The sequence below is a fragment of the Aphis gossypii genome, chromosome 2 (assembly GCF_020184175.1).
Source record: "Aphis gossypii isolate Hap1 chromosome 2, ASM2018417v2, whole genome shotgun sequence".
NCBI lineage: Eukaryota > Metazoa > Arthropoda > Insecta > Hemiptera > Aphididae > Aphis > Aphis gossypii.
This window is the reverse complement of record NC_065531.1, coordinates 2,790,361-2,816,173: the sequence shown is the minus strand read 5'-3', so window position 1 is coordinate 2,816,173 and position 25,813 is coordinate 2,790,361. Positions and strand designations below refer to the sequence as shown.

General features: G+C 27.3%; 3 protein-coding genes across 3 annotated transcripts in view; 2 read left to right on the top strand and 1 right to left on the bottom strand.

Annotated features, from left to right (window-relative positions):
* Positions 1–24,348, bottom strand: part of LOC114123731 (uncharacterized) — a 140,339-nt gene extending 115,991 nt beyond the window's left edge. Inside the window, exon 1 of the mRNA XM_027986797.2 lies at positions 23,782–24,348. Within this exon, the coding sequence (XP_027842598.1) occupies positions 23,782–23,854 (73 nt within the window). The 5' untranslated portion in view covers positions 23,855–24,348. The remainder of the gene's footprint in view (positions 1–23,781) is intronic.
* On the top strand, positions 8,476–9,888 carry LOC114123730 (uncharacterized). Its single transcript, XM_027986796.2, has 2 exons — positions 8,476–8,919; positions 9,274–9,888. Exons 1-2 carry the CDS (start codon positions 8,884–8,886, stop codon positions 9,664–9,666), a joined length of 429 nt encoding a protein of 142 aa, XP_027842597.1. The 5' UTR covers positions 8,476–8,883; the 3' UTR covers positions 9,667–9,888.
* LOC114123729 (uncharacterized) lies at positions 13,486–15,234 on the top strand. The gene is made up of 2 exons (XM_027986795.2): positions 13,486–13,619; positions 14,694–15,234. Exons 1-2 carry the CDS (start codon positions 13,581–13,583, stop codon positions 15,123–15,125), a joined length of 471 nt encoding a protein of 156 aa, XP_027842596.1. The 5' UTR covers positions 13,486–13,580; the 3' UTR covers positions 15,126–15,234.
* Positions 24,349–25,813: the final 1,465 nt, after the last annotated feature.

Below are 25,813 nucleotides of genomic sequence, written 5' to 3'. Positions count from 1 at the left end.
ATTAGAATAGGTTATAAGTTTTACTATTAAAAAAAAAAAAAATTCATCGTGCATAGAAAATAATTTTATATCTAGATAAAAGAAAAAATATTTTGAGTACATAATATTAATATTTGTTTGAGAAATAAAACAATTAAAATCATTAGATAAAAACCAATAATTCTTCGTAAGTATATAACTTTGTCAAAATTAAAACTCCAATGTATATATAAAAAAACTATTTTAACCATGTGTTTTCTATATTTTAAATATGTTGTAAAACCAACTTATGAAGAACCTTGTATTCAACTGTCAAGTTTTTTACTTAGAAACAAAAATGTATTATACAAAAATTGATAGAAATCTAAAAAAACAAACAATCTCGAATGTTAATAAAAAATAAAGAAACTAAAATACTTTGAAAATTATATTGTGTCCTAAAAATGTTAGTATAAATTTTCTTTGATAATTTAAATCCCTCTAATTTCCATTTATGATCAAAAAAACAAACGTTATCAAAATCCGGTTTTGCATAAATATCCTCGTTCTGTAATTGTATTTTTGTGTTAAACGATTATTTTGAAATATATAGGAATCTTTTTTTGTTGTCCATCCTAAATACTGACTAAATCGAATTTGCTACCAAAAACCAATTTCAAAGTTAAAGACGGCCACAAAGAAAAAACAATAATAATAAAAACACAAACATTTCATTTCTATTTTGAGAATCAAAAATGTATTTCTTTATATCTACTAAGTTAAATGTATCTTGTTTTTATTTTTATAAATTATGTTAATATTTTCTGTGCCAAAATGCTCCTAATATTATTTAAAAATTGAGGTTTATATAAACTATTAATTTAACAGTTTCCACAATTAATTATTTGCTTTCTAATATCCTATTTAAATAACATTGATTAAATGTTTTTTAAGTTACGTTAATACTTGCATAAAAAATTAATTCAAATTCAATTAATTAAAAATATCCGAATCTAAATTAACTAATGTGGAAGTAATTATAAGGACTTTGACGTACAAACCGCGTTTTCTGTATTATTTATTTTAGGCCTTTATTAAAATTTCAAAAATTTCTTCATACTCCAGAGTGATAACTTTGTGGGCTTTATTGTCACAAGATAAGATTTTTATGATTAGAAATACGTTTTTACACATCTTAAATTATCCTAGTGTATAATGAATATTATATATTTATAAATATTTTATTAGGATATGAATCTTTTTTGTACTTATCCTTGTTTTATTGATTTTATCAATAATGCATATTGCCTTTACTTTTGTAATTGTTATTTTATATAAATTTTTAGATATATTTTGTCTTTCTATTGCTGATAAACATTTAAAAATCTTAATTTTATACGGTATTTAGAAATACTGGTTAAAGTTTTAAATAACACAATATATTTAAAATATTTAATTTAAAAGAAAATCTATTAAGGTTAAAATAATAAAATCTGATTAACTCAAAAAATGTTAAGAAATAAATCATTGTCAATCCATTCTTTAATAGTGATATAGTCAATGAGCTATCCCAAATGCATATATTATAAATAAGTTCTTTTAACTAAAAACGGTTTCCATCAACTCTCTCAAATGAGCGTGAGTACAACAGTACTTCTTCAAGTATAACTCGCACTACGCGTACGATAATATTATATTCTTTAAACGTTTCAGACACGTATGTTATGTTTACTTATAAAATATGAAATTATGGTATTTGGATTTGACGATACTGTAACAAGTTATAACTTCAAATTGTATTTAAGATGAAAAAAATGAATTTGTATCATTCCATTGTATATATATATATATATATTTATTTTTAAACAAACAATTGATTCCTCTCCAAATTGATTCTCGACCGAGAAAAGCTTGGATTTAATGTGCCTGTGGGATACGGTTTTTTAAACCATAGTATCCGGTGAAACCCGTTTGGCTGTAGCGGTTTCGCTTTAAATCTCTTGATCCTTCCCCACACCGATAGCATATTCGGTCACGGGAATCCAAACCATCCTGTTGGACTAAACACAGGAGGATTATTCGAGCGTCCGGTGGAAATTCGCAAAGAAAGAAACCGAGACTAGTATCGAAATTTGAAAATTGTAATTCCCATATAAAATTATTATTTTATCTTTAGGTAGGTGAAACCAACAACGCGCACGTTGATCCAGAGGTCTACGATCGATCGGACGATCGTTAAATGCTAGTCGGTCGGCAACCTCCGAATCATTATGATTTCTTGCTCAACCAATAATTTCACTAGCATACGACCCAGCAGACAGCCATATACAGACAGATAATGTTTCATGTGAAATTAGATCCTGATGACACCTGATAATTACAATGAATATTCTAATCCCGAAACGACCATTGGCATTAATCGACGATGCGTATCGAAATGCTGTTTACGTCACACAAACTAACATGGGTGTGAAACAGACACTTTCGCCTTTTTATCTGAAAAAAATCACAAAACCGAAGAAATTTGAAATTTTTACTTCCCAATACAGAAATATTATGTTTTAAATTTAAAATTCTTATTTATTTATTTTTAATTTTATCAAAATCTATAAATACTAAAATTTAGTAATAACAATGTTAAGTACACAGATTTCATAAACACTAATAAATCAGATTTTTTCCTTAATATGAATGCTTCTTATATACCTACGATAAAATATTTATGATGTATATAGTAAACATTTTTTTTATCTTCTAAGTCTTTCATTTTCTATACTTATTAAAAAAACAGTATATCCTGAGTATACCTATAATATAGTGTTTACGGTTTACAATACATTATTAACACTATTCATTATACGAAAGTCAGTAAGTACCTACTTGTTCAATTATATTTCAGTACGTTAAGCTTTTTTCTAAATTTCAATTACTGGAAAGGAAAATATTGTGAGTTTATTTTTTCCCGGCCGAGGGTTGGTGTGCAACTGATTTATATTTTTTTGTCAGGTAAAAAAGGTAAAAAGTATGCAATCACATCACGATGCACCGAACAAACACTACCCCCTGCAGCGAGATCGTGACTAGATTACGTTTTAATGTGTTTTTGTTTTTTAATATCAGGTTGATCGCATTTCGGTTATTGTAAAAAATGATGTACATGTGTGGTTTGCACAAAGATAATAACGTACCTACTTGTTTTCAGAGACGACGTATTTGTGCTTGCAATAATAATAATAATAATTACCAACTGAATATTATATTTTATCGCAACACTGCTGTAGCGAAGTACAAATCAGCTTAAAATTAATCGGAAACCACAGCTTTAAAATTAATTATAAACGAATACCTCCTCGTCTGCCGTATTAAAATCGGTATTTTTCCACAATATTATCATTTGCAAAATACTTATTATGTCTATATCATAAACCTATTCACGAGTTAGAATTATTAGCAAATAGGATTTACAATGTAATAATGTTTTCAGACATTTATTTGCGAAATTCATCGTTTCTGTATCACGTAAAATCATACGAATGCAAGAATTCAAACGTTGTCCTTTTGCGACCCTAATTTAAAATCGACTTTTCTTTGAGAAATATAATAGTTGTGTGGGTAGGTACTGTTTCATCGCGATACTGTTAGAGTGGCTGTAGAAAATTTTTTTTTGTTGTTGTTTCTCTGGCCAGAAAAACGTCACGTCCGAGATTGTGGTTTTAAATGTGGTTTCCCTTTTTCATGCAATCCTTTTTGCATTGCACTGCAATGCGATCTTTCCGGTCGTCGGTATTCCACGTCGTCGTGCACCACCGTATATACAACCCGCACACCACCGCGAACATTTATTTCACCCACGTCCTATTTGTTTACGAAACAGTGCAATGCGTTTGTGGCCGGTCCGTCGGATGTCGGTGCATTTGATTAGCATCCTATAACGTCCCTGTAGGTACTGAGAGAAACGTATTTTCTGTCATATGTACTAGTTTAATAATATTATTATATCATGTTATCGAGCTACTCGCCGTTGGTGAACTGTGAATAGTTTCGTCGTATTTTTTTTTTTTAAATAATCCGTCGTGAAATTTTGTTGTTTTTATTATTATTATTATTTTTATTTTGTGCCATCCTGGAGGGTTATAATACTGTCGATAAACGAAATATAATATGATTTTATTTCTAACTTATCCCCGCGTGGACCGTACGCCGATGACGTACTGGCGGATGACGTTTAACCCCAGGGAAACAGTTTTCGGTTTCTCGGGCGCGTACGCCGCAGGTATTGTAATGAAATCCCATTAAACATACTCTGTTTGGTATTCAATTCCCTTCGCTATTGATTTAACAACAATATTGTTGGCAGAGTATTAAGCAATGAAACCAACATCACAATAATATATATTAGATATACAATATAATATACATTGATCACCAAAATGGTGGAATATTGTTATAATTTCGAATAATTTACGTAATCCCATTCACGAAAAAGCATCCAGAAATAATTCTAATTTCGTTCACACTCTATTCAACTAGGTACCCACCACCAAATAATATAATATATTCTGTATTACACGTCTTATAGATTATTAAGATAACATTTATGTGCTATCAGCTATATAAATTATAAATATTTTTTAGATTCTGAACGAAGTGATGAATGTATTGATTTTACAATGATGTGTGTTTTTTTTTTGTGTGTCTGTGTACAGTCGAAATAATGCTTAAATTTCAAACTTCGGGGGTGGTTTCCAATGGAAAAGTGAATATCTTTGGTGCATTATAGAGGTAAAAAATAAACATTTTCCAACAGTTTTTAAAAAAATCGAGAAAAACAAAAAAAGTGACGGAAAAACGGGAATTCTTACTCAAAACAAGTTTTCGAACAAATCGATTTTTTAAATGGTTGTAACTCAAAAACTAATCACTGTAAATATTTGAAATTTTCACCACATGTTTATGTCGCTGTTATTAATACATGGATAAATTTTAAAAATATTTTGACTTTTTTTGAGTTATTTATAGACCACAGAAATTTTCGATTTTTCTGAGAAATTTTTTTTGAAGTGTCGATAAAAAAATTTCGGGTGCCTAAAAATACTTGAAAATTAAATACAAGATTCCTTATAAGTTTTTATTATTGTAGCTAAAAAAAAATCAAAAATCGTTAGTCACAATTTTTTTTTATAAGCGTAGCGTTTATAGTTCAAATTCTTACAAAATATGTCGAAATCACGAAAATTTGCAAGTAATTTTGAATTTGAAAAATCATAAAAATGTTTGTGTTTATATCTAAGGATTAAAAATACAACACTAAGTTTTCCATAAATTTTCCTTCAAGTTGTTTTAGAGAAAACTCAAAGCATCATTATTCGAAAAAATTTAAGTGCGTTTTTTACTTATTATCGATCACTTGTGTTGTTTTCAACCAAAAATTACTTAATCGTATACCTACTTATATTATTTGTCCGTTATTCATCCTTTTTATGATAAGTCTGTTCTACTACTTACATTCCAACAAAATTATTTCTACATTATAAATATACTTTTTAACAGCCATTTAAGAGATAAGTAGATACAGTGATATTTTGCGTAATTTTCTCTCCGTTTAAAACTGCTCTTCAGTATTTTGACTCATCGCCTTGACTAAATAAATTTAATATTGTTTTTTTTTTTTTTTTTTTTTTTTTTTAATTAGTAAAATAAATAAACAAATAAATAAGGGAATATTAATAATTATAATAAAATCTAGCTATGGTTTATTATTCATACGTTTTGGGAATCATTGTTCAATCTTACAAGTAACAATCAACATAAAATCAATGAAACGCGTAACACAGTGGATACACTGATATCAGTGGTTTATGTCACAAGAACGATTTGTCCCACAAATAGTTACATTATACTTCAGAAATATCGTCTTTGTTCTTTAACATCTTAACACATACCAATCATAATACTATTTTTCTATTTCCGATTTAATGAATGATAGAATTGAGTCTGTTAGAAAAAAAAACCGTTGGAAAATGAAATTTCAAACATCAACTACTGTACTTCGGTGATACAATTATCTTATAAATAAAATTTTTAAAATACCTATACACAATGCAATAATTATAAAAAAAACACATGGTCAAGTGGATACTGCTCGGCTATACATTAGGTGCCGTGTGGATCACTATTATATTGGTAAGGGGTGTCAAATTTGAATCTAATGATAAGTATCATCTTATACGAAAAACAATTTTAAACGGAGATGATATAATATATAAAATGTATTATATTTTAAACTGGTGATGAAAAAGGAGGTTTATATTTTAACAACCTGAATACCCCAAAATTAAATATTGTACAGAAAATGCCAATTTAAACAATTGGTGTGTATTTCAAGTTTCTACGGCTAATAATATTTTTTACTAAATAAAAATCTAAAAAATTATTTTATAGTTAATTGTTATTTTACCTGTGAATTTTGGATTTCATAAAAATTTAAATGTTAGATCATTTTTTTTTAAATTAGAAAACATTCAACTTATTTCATAATTATTGTAAACTAAACTTATTGAAAATCTCGTGTTAAATTTTTAATTCTTAGCTACTTATACAAAAATTTTTAATTCTTAGCTACTTATACAAAAATTTTTAACTACAAAATTATTTTCAAAAAGCTACAATTTTGACATAATTCGTAAAAATTTGAACTTTAAATGCTTATAAAAAAAAACATGTGACTAATAATTTTGGATTTTTTTAAAAACTACAACAAAACAGCGTATAAGCATCCTTGTATTCAATTTTCAAATTATTTTGGCCATCCAACACTTTTTTATTGACATTTCAAAAAAAATATTTTGAAAAATCGATAATTTCAATTGTCTATAAATAGCTCAAATGAACCAAAATATTTTGAAAATTTAACCTTATATGGGTAACATTAACATAAACATTTTGTGAAATTTTGAAGTTTTTAAAGTGATACATTTTTAAATTATAACTACATAAAAAATAGATTTTGCCAAAAACTTGTTTTGCATAAAAATTCTCTTTTTTTCTGTACTCTTTTGTGGTTTTTCTAGATGTACTACTGGTAACTTCTTACTTTTTATTTCTATAATATCCCAAGGTTATTCAATTTTCTATAAGAACCAACCCTTGAAGTTTTAAATTGAAGCATTATTTCGACAAGTTATGGTGTACACAGACACAAAAAAAACACATATACATCATTGTAAAATCAATATACATTCTTCACTCCGTTCAGAATCTAAAAATTAATTTAGTGAAGTTATTATTTTTAACTAGATATTATATGTAATGCATTATGTTAACAAGCTAAAATTTGTCATAAACAAATTAAATATTACATACATAATAGTATACTGTTGTAAAAATTACGAAATATGCATTGCATTAAAAGTATGATTTTGTAATGTAAAGTATGAAAAGAAAAATTTACATAACCTATGCTTTATTTTCAATAACGCAAGCAGACTTAATTGAAGACTCTCAAAGTAAAAATATTTAGAAAATATTTGAAATAGATGTTAAAAATTGTAATAAGATAAAAAAAAATAAAAATATTCTCACATTACATTCACTAATTCTTCAGATACTTTTCAAAAGTAACTAGTAGGTACTTGTCAGGTTATATCTGTTTGGTTAAATTAGTGTTTAAGTTAAAATTAATTAAAAAAAAAAAAATTCAAATATCAAAATGCTGAACGAAAATAACTCAAATAGCTGAATAGAACAAAAATGTTTTGTTATCTTAATTATTTTTAGAAAAGTATAGTTCGAAAATAAAATGTTAATATTAATATTTATTTCATTTTCTTGCAATCATTATTTTCTGAAATATTATTTACAACAACAAAATCAAATAAATTCTACTCAATTTAAAAAGTAGTATTGTGAATATAATCTTGTTATTTTTAATTATTTAGAAAAGTTCTGGTAATAAATCGCTAAAATACCAAATCTTTTTTTTTTCTGGCAGAAACCACACTTAAATTTAGAAGTTGCATCAATTTTATTATTCTATAGCATAATAGCAGTTATACAAAAACACAATATAACTGTAAGTCAAACACAGTACACCAAAAATCAAGGATTTTTTTTTTTTTTAATTTTAATAAACGTAATTGTCGATGCAATATCGATGAATATTTTATTTATGTAGTTTCATTATAGGCTATAGTATTCAATAAATACATATTTAAAAAAATAATTTTTATACATTTTTTTCCCCTTTAATTATTTTTTAATGTTTTGGTTCATTTTCTCAATAGTTATATTGATATCAATTATTGATGTAACCATTCGAGTTTTCAAATCAATAACCAAAATTAATTCCATGTAAAAACTATGTGATAACTCTTATGCAATATTACGTATGTTTATTTAAAAAAGTAAACACGTTGATACCAATGACAACATATATTTACATTCCACGGAAAGTCATTTAAGTCAAAACACTTTTGCACCAAATATAATAAATAAATATATATATAAACATATTACATATACAGAGTCACCACTATTTAACCTTCACTTAATGTATTGCAGTTTTGGACATTGTTTTTGGTAAATAAACAAAAAATCACATTATAACATCAAGTCGTCTTAACAGCATCCCTTCACAGACTAAAACGTTTGACTGTCATAGTTTTAATAACGTTTTTGTTCGCGGTTCTATGGAAGTTTTTCAAGAACAACCTGTACAAAAGTATAAAATGAGTAACATAATCCATATTTGTTTTGTTATACTGTAATGCAGCTGACAGGAAACAATCACGTCGGAAAACACCTGAAATAACATGATTGAAATTACGCTGTATGAAAAATCGTATAAAACCCATAGTCTCTGCACTAGACATCAATTTTAGTTTTTCGTACTGTCAGCAGTAAATAGTACTGTTACAAACAAACAAAATGACGGTTAAAATTTCAGTTTTTGCTGTCGTTCTGGTACGTATATTTTAATAATAACCTATAGAAATAACTTATAATAATTCTAACCGTATTATAAAATGTCACTTATTGTTCATAATATTAATTGTATTTATTGGTAAGGATGATAATTTATTTAAGTAAAATACTTGTTTACATTATTTACATTTTAAAATTGCAGTATTTGAAATTTTTATTTTAAAAATTTTTAATATATTATATCTATTAATAATAACAATATATTATATTAAAGATGTATTTTTCAAAAGTTCTATTAGGAAAATATGTATAATATAACATAATTATAATAATATAATAGCCGAACATTAAATCATTGGACTCTATTTTTTTTTTTATAATTATTATTTTTAGATAGCAAGTTATGTCAGTGCTTTAGATTACCAGCAACCGGCATCCACATTATCGGTGACAATGCCGTTTATGCCTTACTTCCCAAAAGATGGGCCAGTCTACACTGCATTCAAGAGAGGTTTATACACTCTAGCCCAAGCTTCAGGAAACATGTGTTTTTCCGCTCAAAATGTATATGACTACTACAAGATGTACAAAAGCCAGCCAAGCCTCAACCTAGAATTAAACGAAAGTAAAGTCAGATTCGAGAGTGCTATACAATACTTTGAAGAAAAATTGAGTGAATACCGCCAAGTGTTAATGAATTTTAAACTATTAGTAGGGTGTACTACAAGAAATAATATACCCATGTCATTGAATGACGACATTGGAGTCTCTCCTAATGTATTGTAATTTTTAAATATTACATAATTTAAGAAATTTATTAATAAATTCGTTTACTGAATTTTGTGAAACGTAAAAACTTGTATTTTATTTTTAAAATAAAATAAAATAAAATTTTTTACATTTCAAATCTTTTACTATTATCAATATGTATAACATACTATAGAAATATTAACATATTATTGTTGAGTATGTATAAAACGTATTAAAAATATATTATTCATATTAAAATTGAGTGTTAGCTAATTTATTTTCTTAAAAGTAATCAGTATTTAAAAACGACTCTGTCATGTAACTAATAATATTATAGTAATACTGAATTAAGTTTAGTAAGTAATAAATAATTTACAATTAATGATGAAACTTTTTTTTTAAGTTTAAAATAATGATATTTTTCACAAATTTTAGTGAAAAGTGCTGATGTTTTCTTTAAACCAGTTAGTCCGATTTATTGCACCCTACATCAAAATTATTATTTGATTTAAAAGTAACAATGATTATATTTATCCCGTTCTTATTTACTATTACCATAGAGGGATAAAACACAATCACAGAGAAGATTTCTTGTTTTGTAACTACCCTTTTTTAATATAATTCTTTGAAAAAATATTATTATAATTTTTTTTCAATTAAAATTGGATAATCTACCTACTTAAATTACTGTGCAATATATAAAAACAAAATATCTATTATAATATATATTATCGTTGTGTGATTTTCATATGAAAATAATATATATTATGCATATATTGAAAAACATACTTCACCATTTAAAAAAAAAAAAAAAAAATGACAACAAACAATAAATAATAATCAAAAAAAAAAAAAAAAAAATATCCAAATTTACATGGTTTTCATTGATCATATTAGTGTTAACAGTAATCTGAATATTTAAATATTTAAAATTAGTTAATGAATAATACTTAAAAATTGGCGAAGTAGTTACAACTCGGATCAGTTTGTTTAAAAAAATAAGTCTTTTAGTCGGGATAAACCAATGGTTGACATTAATCGAAAATCATAAGCATTAAATACATGATAAGAATATTCTATCTACTTTTTTAACTAATTAATAATTTTAACTTATACTTTCAATTTCAAATAGTTTCTGTTTATTAAATCGAAAGGTATTTTAATACTATTATGTTCAACATAATTTGAATTTGACATGTGCATGTAAATTATTTATTAAGCACAATGTGCACTGTACGATAGTAAACACAATCAATTATTGTGATATTAATTATATAAATTATTAGGTTATAATAACAGTATACTAATAAAACATTGCAAAAGTTTTTATAACAGTTGACCATAAAATGTTATCAACAAAACAAAAAAATATATGATTTAATGATATTAAAACGTATTTAATTATATTTGTTTTTACGTTTTTAGTATGTAAAAATTAAAAAATATCCTAAGTAACTGCTGAAAATCTAATAAAATTCAGAGTCTCCCAAAGTACTTTACTGTCTTCAATTTTATTTAATCAATTAATTAACAATTTGAATTCTTTATCTTTAAATGGAAAATAAATCAATTTTTTAGATGATACTTTGCTAATTATCACGATTGATTCTTGGATCAAAAAATTTCAAAATGTTCAAAAATATATACGAATTACCAATTTAATATTAGAGTCTAGAAAATAATTTATTTTTAAACACTGAAATAAATATATTTTATTAACATTGATTATTCTTATATTAGAATTGAATTAAAATTAATTCGTCTAGTCTTCGTACAGAAAATTTGTTCTATCTACAATTAACACACAATAACATAATAAGAATTATTTTGAATAAAAACTATTTATTTCATAATAATAATTTATTGTATTCAGTATTAATTAAAAATGTTTCTATAAAATAGCATTGATATTTTCACAATCAAAAATAATTTAATGAAAACTAAGAATCGGTATATTGTGATACAATCATACAACATTCATTATAGTTTATGAATTGAATCAAATGCTTACGATAAAAACCAAAAAAAATATTACTGTTACGTACCTACCCATTCTTAATGCAATTTTTATATTGTAAATATGCCCCAATATTTTTCAATAATTTCTAATAAACAAATGAACAAATACTTATATTATATATATTATATAATCTGCATTCTACAACAATTTACCATATTCGTCATATTATAATATGCATAATATATCTTTCCAAATTCAATTGAAATAGTCTGAATTATAATAATAATGAGTTTTAATTTTATTTTAAACTACACATACCAGGCAATTAATATAGTAAATATAAGTAATATACTTGATGATAATTTCAATTTAATATTTTAAGTAAACAATTTAATGTTAAGTCCAATTACATGAATATTATTTGAATATGTTTATTTTAAATAATTAAATAATTAATTTGCTGAAGAGTCCAGTTAAAGTTACATGATAAATAAAAATAAATTTATTTTAAAAGTGTTTCTAGGAGTATTTTTTATAATATACAATTATATTTTATCCACACACAATTGTGAAACAAAAAAAGCTTTTTACAAGTAATGATAACATTAAAATCAGAAATTGATAACTAATCAATGAAATATTACAAATTAATATAATCTTTTCTAATAAATATAACGATATGGATATTACGGCTAATAATATTACCAATAAGTGATACTCTTACCACTTGGAATCAACCCCATTAAACTAATGTTTATTTAAATACATTTAAAAGCAATACCGCATTTTTCACTAAAAAAAAATATGTATTCAGAGAGTATTATTATTTTGATCAATCAGTTAGTATAATTTATATAAATTTAATATAATGGTCCCATTTTATAAGCAAAGTTTTAAATTTGGAATAGTTTAATTAATAATTATTATAAATTGAACATGAAACAGTTATAAGCTGGATTTCGGTCTTTTTAATCGCTTTTACTACTTAAACAAAAAAAGGCATAATCGTGAAACTAATAGCTTTCTCAAAAATATGTTCAACATAATGTTTCATTATTAATTTAAAAAAAAAATTATCTTAGCTAAAAGGAATATTTAAAAAAAAAAACTTTTAATTTGTTTTTAAAAATATTTGAAAACTATTTTAAGACTTATTGGAAAATTAAGTATGTTTGCTTTAAATCTAGTACAATTATATTTAAATTTCTGATATACTAAAAACAAATAACTGATTTCATAATTTTCATAAATATGTATGTGATTTTGATTGTCATGAACTTCACGTCATACCTATAAATTCTGTACTGTCAATATTAATTGTATTTCTATTTGTTTTTAAAAATATAATACGGAATGACGTTTTTGTTTGTCAAATTTTAATATTTTACTAGTTAAACAGATATTTTTAAGTGAAAACATTCAATCATCCATCACTAAATTATTCATTATATAATTTTGCTATATAGGATGTTCAATTTCAAAAGTCATGAAAGATTATTTTAATTATGTTTACTTGTCCAAAACAAATTTAAAATTAAAAGTTTCATTACATTCTATATACTTATATATATATATATTCTTTAAGTACTATATTTTTTTAAATAAGTTAAAATATTTAACTATTTTTTTTAAATGAAATAACAATTCTCTACGCTATTAAACACTTTTATGAATTAAAAAAAATATATAGATTTGTTCGTTAACAATTTTTTAGCGTTTTGAATTATTGTATTGCGTACCCTATATGAACAATGAAATTAATACCGATGTCAAAATGTTTACTATACATACATATATACGTAAATACATACATACATACATACATACAGATATTTTTTATTCAAAAAATTATACGAATTTCACTTGCGTCAACAAATTTAAAAAGATCAAACACAACAAAAATCGTATATATATATTGATAGAATTCGAGTATGTTATTCATTTAAAATTGACAAGAATATCTAATTCACTTGCAGAAGCTCGGCCAACCATGGCTATCAAGAAAATTTCGATGTTCACCAGTTTAGTGGTATGTATTTTTTATAGAATATAAATTAAAACAATACACCATTTTTAATAAATATATAGGAAAAAAAATTAATCACAATTTCAAGAAGTATATAATTCGTATTATAACAAACTAAAAATGGTAAAGTAGATAATCGCTTTGATAAACGATATGTGTCAAATGTATCTCATTGACGAGTAATATCAATATGTTACAATGTATGTGTTAAATTTAAATTTAATGATAAAACATTCCGTTTAAAAAACGATTCAGAGAAAATACGGCCATAGGCGTAAATTTTTTTATATATTTGTATTGTTATTATAATTTACTTTTTTTTTACTATTTGTAATGTGAAAACATTGTATTTAAAAATGTTATTGATTGAATAAAACATATATACTGCATAAATACGTAAGTAAAATTAACAGGCTTGCCTAAAAATGTTTTATCTTTACCGAATTCAATAAAATTGTAGATATTTTAGAACAATAGTAAATAGTTATACATATTATTATTTGGTAGTGACAACATTTACAAAAACAGGTTATTTATCGAATAGCTTATTCGTTATAAAGAAATATTAGATTCTTAAAACAAAAATAAATTTAGGCATAATAAACAATGAAGGTCATGGTTCTCAAAAATAAATCGTTAATCAAAAAATGTCATTAAATGAAAGTTCGTTATATAAAAGTTTCACTGTACAATAAAATAACTAAAATCCTTACTCTTGATTTAAATATTATTAATTTCATTCAAAATTAAAATATCTTTAAATGATAATTGTTCGTACGGTTTTAAGATTATTTGATCACAGTATTCACTATCTATAACAAACCTTATATTAAATTTTCAAATCTTATAAAAAAAATATATGAACTTTAAACTACAACATTTTCACAATTTGATGAAATTGTTTTAAATATTGCGTCTATATTTTCTGTATAGGTTTATTTTTTCAATATAAAACAATATTCAAGGACATTCATTTTAAATATTACTAATAATTAATTTAGCAATAATTTTTAAGTGGATACCTAGGTATTAAATTACTATATATAAATATAAAATAAAATATATTTATAATTTTAGGTGGTAACCATCATAAGCTATAATGTACAAAACATTAATTCACAATCAATGGTGCAACCATTAATAGACCAAGATTTCGTGGCAGTCAAAGCCGCTTTGTATGAACTGCAAGAGGCTGAATACAACATAATGAACGATTCACAAAAATTAAACGACATACAAAGAGAATATTTGGCAGGAAGAGTTGATTATTCTGCTGTGGAGCGGGCAAGAAATGAGTTAATGCAAACCAAAAGCGTGTGGTTCGAAAAAGTATTAAATTACCTGCGTGCAACAAATGCATTTGAGCCTTCAGTCAATTATCAAAATTCATTTCCCCAAAATTATTACCAAAACACGGGTCCCTCAGACACATATGACACTCTAAATAATATAAATGAAATGAAAGCCAATCTTGGAATTCCCCCTGGTCCACCTCCAGTTCTAGTATAAAACTTATTTTAATTCTTTCTTTTTTTTTGTCTTTGACGTGTGTTATTGTTTTTTATTAATCAGACGTAACCGATTTTGATTGAAATAAAACAAATGTATCATCGATAAATATCCATTACTATTTTGTTAAAATTAATTATATATCCCTTTAAAATTCTTTCAGAAAAAATAACATTTTTGTGAGTATTATATTCCTTTAGAGAATAAAACAAACTGTATAGTTATATAATATACATTGGGTAATATGCACATTTTGTATTTATAACATTTTAGTGAGGTTTTCAATATTAAAAACGATTTACTATTCATTTTTAATAATATGGTATTTTGATCTAATGTATATTACATCATGCATTAAATAGAATACGATGCTAAAATGAATTACGAATGGTGTTGAAGTAAAATACAAAAATAATATTTTTTTCAATTTTTATTTGTTTTTTTTTTTTATGTATATATACATTTACGACTATTTTCTTACTCGATACTATACTTCTTACTATTGGGTAACCATAATAAACAAAAAACGTATAAATAATGTAGAATCTAATAAAATGGTAAATTGCTTGACAAATTAAAACAATCTAAATAACTAAGTAAATGATTAAACATAGACACGTTTTGAAAAACTAAAAGGCTTAAGCTAAAACTAAAACATAAAGCATCCAACAGCGTACCATATGAAAAGATATATATCATATCCACTGAGCAGATTTAATGTAGACATTGCAACGTGAATAAACATAATATACGTTATATTATGTCTATAATACAATAATATAATATTTTATTATTATGTAACATTTCATCTACGAACAAGTTTACACAAAACAATCTTTTCTTGTATTTTTCATCATCGTTTCGGGCACCTGCAACACCATTTCCGGTTTTTTTTTTCAGGGTAATAAAAACCACACATGCTGGACACGACATAATAATACAATAATATATTTCGCACAATATACATGTACATTTTCATACACAATTCATTCTAATACGGTGCCGGCATTATTTTGTCGGCAGTCAATTGACTTCTATTGACTGGGTTTCTCTCGCCCAGTGTATATCCTGCTAAGATGTTTGCGTTTGCGATCTAACTTTCTGCTTGTCGCCACCGTATTTACATTTAATTAGGTATACGAGACCCGGGAGCACAGCATATTGTATATTATATTATGTGTGGCGTGTGCGTGTACGCGTGACCGAGGTCGTAGCCGTTTATAACCACGTATACCGGACGCACGCCGAAGGGTATTTCTGCGCAGTTGGATGACGATATTGTACCCATATTACAATGACTCGAAAAAAATTCGATATGTCTTTTTTTTGTTTCGTTTTTATTGTCGTCTTGTCCACACAATCGTGACGCGGTTATCGCACCGAGAATACAAATATCGTTCGGCGTTAAGTATTAGAATATTTAGAACACGAGTAATAAATAAATAAATAATAAACGAATAAAACATACCAGGAACACTATAAAAAACGAATCGTTGAATATTTTCATATAGACTATTGCAATGTTATTAATAAAAAGCTACGATTACTGTGTATTTATGGTAAGAAATAAACGTATACTATCGATTAAATATGACATATTTTTAAAACTGTCCATAATTATTATGACAGATATTGTTTATAAAATTAAACAAATTTCGCATATTTTTAACTTTTTATCGGTAACACGTAAATTACTATTATTATTATTTTATAAAAATCATTTGCAATAATAATTTGTACTATAATCAAATATTTATTTTTTTTTTTATACAATATTATGATAAAAACTGCAAACATTTTGATGATCTAAACAAGAAAATATATGAAAAATATAACGTAATAACCATTAAGGGCAAATGGTGTTTGTTATATTAATTGCATTATAAAAAATAAAATTGTCTATATTATTATTATAACTGAAATGACTCAATAAGACAAATCACTCGAATGTTTAATTTCGTATCAGTAAAATTCATTAATTACTATTGTTTTTATTTTTTTTATAACATTGATTCACAATAATAAGTCGTATTATATTCAAACCTTTAAAATATTTCAGTAAAAACTTTTTTATAGGTATAGTTAGTTAAAAACTTCAAACTTTCTGATTATCTGAATGTAAAAACGTTTGAAAAATATAAACCAATAATCGTCAAGTGTAAATGGTAATGACAATATTAAAAAAAAAGTTTTTTTTTTATGCAATTTTTAACACAATAATTAAAATTGTTATTCTTGTTTATAATATTTTAAACTCCAATAGGATTATATTATTATATACACCATACGCTGTATGTAATTAATAATTTGCTGTTAAGCATGTGAGGTACTAATAATACTTAATATTTAATATTCAAAACCAATTACAGTTAATGCATATTAATAGATAACGAAATACTCTGTATATTAGTAACATTACTTAAGTTTGCTACTATATTACTACAATTGAAACCGATAATTGGATAACTCATGTTTAGACTAACGATATGTGGTATGCTATCACAATTTGTTGCAATTTTAAAATATTGTAAGCTACCTAAGAACAAATATTGAATTAGCATTATAAATACGTTCATTATTTGTTGGAAAAACAAATGCATGAAAAGGTACAGCTTATTATACAAAACGTAGTTTTAATTAATGGTAAACAATGCTACAAAAATAGTAAAAAATAAAATTGAGTATAATAATACTGCAATAACAGTAAAAAATATACATAGTTTATACTAAGAGATTACGGTTGCATATTATAAACATTAAACTAGGTATTTTATTTTGAATCCGATTTCACGTAGAAATGATTGAATGCGTTTTTAGTGTCCACGTGATACATTTTAGAAACTGTCATAGGTGGAGTCGACGGCGGAGGCGACAAAAGTTGTCAGAATATATATTCATCCCTTATATATGTTAATATTCTTCAATTTCCGGACTTGTGATACAAACTGAGTAAATAATGTGTCTAGAATATAAATATGTGTTACTTTTGACGTATATTCGTATTTTTGAACGTTTCTTTATCGCAAGTTTTATCTTCGTTTTTTTCTTGTAATTGTCATCGTTATAATTTTAAATATCATCGTCTTGTAAAACAAATACAAATGCAATAGGATAAATTTATTATGATTACTATTGAACGTCCAATAAAATATATTTTTTCTGTAAATTGAAACGTAATATTATTTACAAAAAAAAAAAAAAAAAACAAGATAATTTATAATGAATAATTTGAATTAAGACCTTAACGATATTTAATTCTATTTTCAACTTAATTAATAAAGTGAATTGATCAAATAAATAAATCTTATATTGATATTTATTGTTAATTTAATAACTCCAATGGCACGTACTGGTGTTTGTAAATATAGTTCGTGGGTGTGCGACAAAGAGAGTGAGTGGCATGGCATAAAGAAAAAGTGAAGTATCGTTGATATTATGTATTTTTATTAATAAGTAAGTTCATACGCAGTAATTAATCATAACGAACGTAATAATTTTATCTTGTGTGTGATATTAATTACCAATATGACTTGCACGGTTTAGTCGGGTCATTATTTTTATACCACAACACTGTACCATACTGTACATACAATATATTATATTTTGTCTTTGATTTTGGTATGGTATTTAAACCGCAGAGACGCATTAGCGCAATATTTCGCTCGTATATTATATTATACAGTCCCTTCAAATTTATCTTTCGGTAGTATATTATAATGTAGTACGGACAAATACTAAAGTATAGGTACGCATAATATTATATTAATATTCGAGCGTACAACTTTCAGCATAATATTATTAAGTACCGAGTGGGACGATACAGCAGAGTGTTTAGTTTGGTTTTCGACGGTTAATAAAGAATGCGTTATGACCGTAAATTATTGATAGTAATAATGATGATGATTATTATTTAATAATTATGCAATAATGGATATCGTGGTTGACGTTCAGCCACTCGCCGACGGTCGCTTTGTACAATTATTATTATCTTTACGATATATTGTTATGTTCTTCACACGCTTAATCAGAGACGAATCGTTATTGTTTCAAGCCCCGGTGGACCTCTGTGAACCCTGCGTAATTTTTATCAGTATTGTGTGTTGAATCAATTTAATCGCCACGTGTTAACACAAAAAAAATAATATAAGCCACAGTCGTCCGAACACCGTATAATAACGTGCGCGCGGTCGTAACAATATTATCATTATAAACATTTAACGCTACGAGGAGGATATGATCCAATACAATATATTATAACATTGTGTTCGACGGTTTTAGTGGTATATACATTTGTCCGTTTTTATTATTCAGCTTACGTCGTCATGATTTACATTTGAATATCGCATTTTATCATAGCGTTATTGTATTGGCTATTATGTATTATTATTACGAAACGAAACGATAGTACTGTGCACGTCGTAATGACGAATTGACGACTCCTCGTGCAAGATGTACTTTATATGTAGACAACAAAAACTTAAGGCCCTCCGGGGACTCCATCATTCGTGTCGGTGCACTATAATCATAATATAATATATTTTTACCGTCGGGCACGATAACTGATTAAGTTCAAACGCTGATTCCCGGATATCAGTAGTTATATGTCTACTTATTATTCGCGTATAAATGTTTTAGTTAGTTTTGAATAATTACTGACAATGTAACTAACGTTCGCAGAAGTGATGAGTAGGTATTTTTTTTTCGTTTTTTATGGATATTTTAATTTAAAATAAACAGTTTTTTTTTTTTTTTTATTGATTTCTGTGTACAGAAACGTTAACTTAATACGCCCAAACGAGGATTGCATTAAATTAAGATTCCGGTGGTGATGTTAAACTGAAAAAAGCGTTGCATTAAAATGTTTACACTTCTGTGTACCATGTAGGTATATTATATGTTAAGTATATATATATATTTATGAAAATAGTTTTTTTAAATTCATTGTAATTGAACATCAAACAAAAATAAAGCGTACTTTTTATAACCCGTCCCATTCAATTATATTAATTATGCGGATGACAGCTGTTTACACTAAAACCGACGTATATGGGTCAGAGAGTTGAAGATAAAAATAATAACAGTAAAAAAAAAAATTAATTTTGGTTGATGTAATTAAAGATCGACCGTCACGATAATTCGGGTATAATTCCCTTATAAACAAGAAATGGCAATGTCCACCACCACTATACAACTACCCAACCACCTCCACGCCACAACCACCATCGCTATACCACCATAATACGCGGACGGATTAAACGAAAAGATTCGAATAGATATACTGTTCTTTTTTTTACTTTATTATTATTATTATTGTAATTATTAGCGTGCATTTTAGACCGGACAAATAACGTCCGTAAAACTCATAGTCGGCGGTCGTCCAATTAGCAAACGGCTCGCGGCCCCGTTTGACTCCGACAAGAATAATTACGCACAATAATATTATGATACCATTACAACGTGCCGAACACAACGGACGAGATTTTTACTACCGGAACTCGCGATAAACCGATGTGACCCACACCCTTATACGATCACTATAATAATAATTGTAATGATATTATTATATTATACCGTGCGTTTATTCGTTGCCGTCCTCTCTTACATGGTCGCAGAGTAGGTAACAAGTTTTCCGATTCCGTCGACTGCAAACACCGTTCGACCGGGGTGGTACGCGCAGAGTGTCTCCTAAATCACTCTGCCGTTTCCTGTGCGCGCACGTGAAAACGACATTTTCTCTGCACATATTTATCGCACATTTTTATATTTATGTCAGCATTAAAAAAAAAAAAAAAAAAAAAAAAACATTTACCTGTCCCAAAACTTGGTAAAATTTACCACCGTACCCTCTCTCTCGCTCTCCAACGTCCTCGACTATTTATTCGCGACGAATTTTAAACTAAAGAATACGTATACCTACTAGTTATTACGCAGAAACAAAACGCGCAGCCAACAATAATATAATATAATATAATAATATAATAATATATCTATACATTACGTAATAATATTCTTCAGTAGTTTTGTTGCCGACGAGGCGCGCTATATATACTACACTGCCGGCCCCCGAGAACAAAAGGCTTTCATTACACGAGATGCCGTTATTATAATATTACCATTCGTTTATTAATTCATTCGTTCGTTCGGATACGTAGAACAATGTTACGCGAAACTTTTCGGGACTGCAAAACTCTTCGCACGACGACGGCTTTACTCCGCTGCAACGGGCCGTATTATATTATGTGTGCATTTTGACACACACGTCTTGTCATCCAAACACACATGGACTCTATCGAATAAAACTCCGCACACTACGTACTCTGCAAATATAAACCGTAAGTCGTGCACCGACGGATTTTGAAAACTCTTCTCCCGAACACGTGTCTCGTCTTTAATTATACCTTATACGTTACGCGCGCGCCACTGAGTTAATCATTATTATCTACCATTGTACGACGTAATGCAATATTATTATTATTATTATTATTATTATCATTAAACACACGGCACGTTCATAATAATATACGCCATCCCCACAAGCCGACGTGTCACGCGCTCACATTGTCCCGATATCATCCCGTGCAGGATCGCGCGGTCGTCGCGTGTCAGCGCTGTTTGAGTTTGTTATTCTTATACCGTGTTATAACAATATAATATATGTTACCGGTTATTAGTGGACATAAGATTTTCTCAAAAGATACCAGTCCTTTAATAACTTTTTTTTTATCGTTTTAAAATCGCATTAAATGTATATATGATACAGGCATCGTAAATTGTCTGACGAAATCCGTTTTTATTTGATTTTGATTCATTAACATTGTAGAGCACACCGACCTCCGTAAATAGACGACATTGCACGACGATATTCTACCTATTCATTCGACTAAAAACAACGATCTATTTCTGTGATAATCTCGATTACACACACACACATATATATAATATAATATATGTACCTTTACTACCTATGTATTATGCGCTGTATTTATTAGGCTTACGGCCGATGTAATCGGGTTTTTCTTCTTAAATCCTTTTTGAACGGCTTTACATCTAAACTCGTTGTGATTAAAACTTCTACGATCTATACATGGTTTGTCAAATTCTGTCACCGTGTAGCGTAAGATAATATAACGTCATTATAATATTCCATTAAAGATTAATAGTAATTATTATTATTATTATTATTCACTCTTGGTAATTATGGCAAATTAATAAGGATGCCACATCGTAAAAACTATTCATAGCCGTAACACGTTTAACACATTGAATATAAAAAAAATTGTACGATTTAAAAATAAACCATCCTAGTATTGATTTTCCCATATTACTTTGATTAAATTATACCAATAATAAATTCCGGTTAGTAAAACCAGAATGTTTGAAGTAAAAGGGTGCGAAGAAACGATTGATATAAAAGACATTTCAAAAAAAAGTGGAACTAAATCGCAAATCGTTTACATCCTTAAATTCCAGTTGAGAAAATAGTCCCTGGAGTCTCGAATAAAAATAGAAAAAAGATAAGACTTAACACGAATGCAATTTCTTTCTCGATTTAAAGTTTAATGTTTAATGCCAATTTAATCTATTGTTTTTAATTTGTTTCTTACGTACAATTTACCAGATAAGCATCATTGTTAAACTAATTTTATCTGTTTTGACACGTATTTTTATATATCAGAAGAAAAACAATAATAAAAAAGTTACCACGTGTAATTAACAAGGTAAAGTTAGCCATGATATAATAAAAGTAGAGCTCATAAACGTAATGAACTGGGTTAATTATAAACACACCATTGACCTATCATTATAATATTATTTTTGTCGACAAATGCCATGATTTGTAAAACTAATTTCAATGATATGATGAATAAATAAATTAAACAAAGGAAATATTAATTAAAATGCTAATTGACTCAAATTTAAGTTTAAATTAGTTTCAAAGAAATTTTTTTTTGTAGATAAGAACTACGTCAAAACAAAATTATATTTCATAAGAATAAATGAAACTTTCATCTCAGTGAATATTTCAACTACTGCCATCACAATAGGATAACGCGTTGAACTTTTAGACTCAGAATAGCAGTGCATTATTTAAACAATAACTCATATTTATTTATTTTTCTCGTGAAATATATGATTATTTAATAAGGCAAACTATGTAACGAAATAACTGCTTATATCTGTCAACAATGATTATTTGCAATAATTGTTGGTATGTTGTACAAATGCAGCTAAATTTATCGAATATCTGTTATGGAATAGTTCGTAATGACATAATATTGTTATGGTCGGGTCGGTTTATCGAAAAATAAACAGTTTTACTGTCGGACGATTAAAACGGAATTTTATTGTACAATTCGAACTTTAAAACTACGTCCACAGTTAAGTTATTAAGACAGGCACGTTATATTAGACTTGTTTCGTACAGACCGAGAAAATAAAATAAAAGTATTATTATTATTCGTTTTATTCGTTCGAGATTACTTTTAACGAATTCCGTGACGAGGAGAGAGTGTTATATGTCTTTTTCTACGAAATTGTGTGAACGAATTTATTCGTTATTATACTATAATGGTGGATTTTCAATTTTTTTTTGCTATTCGTATACATAATTGACCGTTTTCGAGTGGTCTCTACGTCTCAGTGACACAGTACTCACCTATTCCAGCAGCGACAGAAATTATAATTGCAGACAGCGTGGCAGCGTACCACGTCACTCGCCGGTCCGCCATCGGGGACCGGAGAAAACCGAGCGGATATCTGTGAAATCGACGAGTGTTATTTTTTGAAAAAAAAGTTGTCGTCTATAGTTGTGATGAACGACGTCGGGTATGATATTATTGCAATAAAATATAATGTGATTTGTACGGAATACGGTTTGTCCTCAGTTTTCCGACTAGTTTAGTAATCGTTTGGGGTTTTTGCGAAAGACGCTCATTTCCGCGAAACTTGCGAATCCGTAAGCCGACGGGCCGAATGAATTATAGTGGTCGTGCACGATAAAACGGCAATTAGTACTGCCACTGGCGGCGCGTGATTTGTAGTGTGGCGTACATCGCACAAATGAAAACAGGAAAAGTGAAAACGCACACGCTCACGGACGACGGCAACGGCCGGTGGAACTGACGATCGAATGGTATACGACAAGAGGGAAAAAAACGTGCTCGTAAGGTCCGGGCGGAAAGGCGGCGCACTTGGAACTCGCACGCGTTTCAAGGGACGTCGGCCAACGACGGGACCGGCGACGAAAGCAGAAACCGCCATCTGACGGCCGTCTGCGGCCAAACGTTACGTGCGGTGGCGACCTTGTTGTACTCCGCGGTGGGTTTGTTTTATTTGTTTATTTGTTTATTCGTTTGTTTTTTTTTTTTTTTTTTACTCCTGTCCAAATTATTATAGTCGTTAATATTATTGTTTAGTATGTTTTTTTTCACATCAATTACGCTTAAATATTAACCTACTCATAAGCTCAAAAATAATATCGATTAGTGTCCGGCGGACATAATGTGATTTTCCGCCAGCAAACGGATTTTTTACAGATTTATTCGTTACTAAGTTTCCGAATCGAACATTTGCCATAAACTGTGAGACTTAAATTTATCTAAAAAAATTGTTTTTATTGTTTTTAGTAATACTATGCCGTATAACACCACCCAACCTTTATTTAAGATAGTATAGTTAATTTCTGTTTGTCAAAACATTTCCTTTTTAAAAACTAATATTGTTTCATGTACATAATATTATAACGCGTAAAATATATAATGTTTTATCCATACACCTTATACTAACATAAGGTTTATGATTATACCTCACTGTTAATAGATAAAAAGGTAAAATTTTCAAATAGGTACATAATATATATTACATACAAAATGGCAACTTTAATTAAATTAATATATTATCCACAGCTAAGCGTATTCACTCAATGATTAGTTTTTTCAGTTAAAATCGTTTGATATTATTTAGTTTTAACATTAAAATAAAATATTTAAATATCATGGTGGTTACGTAAATTTTATACGAGCAGTGTGATAATATAATATATAACGTAATTAACATCCAATAAAAAGTATTGCATAAATATACAGTTTTAAACGGAATGTCTGTCCTGATAGTAAAAACCGAATTTAGATATTATCAACGCACTTTTTTTTACGTAATGTGATTAACTGTATTTTAATACTACGTCTAGTATTAGTATGTTTGATTATAATGTTTAAGTTATAAAATTGTGATTAAAATAGAATTTAATGAAGTCTTATTAATAATTTATACAGGTTATTTAAGTTATATAAGTTAGCTCTAATTTTTGATCCACGAAACATCATACGCGTATTTCAATATCAGTATTTTTTTCTCTAAAACATTAAAGAATAAAAAATAATAATAATTGGATGATCGATTATAAAAACTAATAAAAACGGGTCATTAAACCAGAACGAAATTATTATAGGAGATTCATAGGCAAGTCGCGGACAATATTATACAGCATACAATTACGACCGGGTCATGTACTCATGTTATCCATAGAGCTCAAACCAACTACACGCACTAACATATAGTGACGCAATAGAATAATTAATAATGTTTTAAATGGACTGATGGTGTGAAGTACATATAAATTTGTCGAAAGATCAATGTCGTATTATACAAGCCTGAATCTATTAATATAGGCTAGTAATTGCATGTTA

Coding starts and splice junctions, on each gene's coding strand:
- LOC114123730 (XM_027986796.2), top strand. CDS start 8,884: ATGACGGTTAAAATTTCAGTTTTTGCTGTCGTTCTG. Junction 8,920..9,273: donor CAGTTTTTGCTGTCGTTCTG/GTACGTATATTT, acceptor TATTATTTTTAG/ATAGCAAGTTATGTCAGTGC.
- LOC114123729 (XM_027986795.2), top strand. CDS start 13,581: ATGGCTATCAAGAAAATTTCGATGTTCACCAGTTTAGTG. Junction 13,620..14,693: donor CGATGTTCACCAGTTTAGTG/GTATGTATTTTT, acceptor TTATAATTTTAG/GTGGTAACCATCATAAGCTA.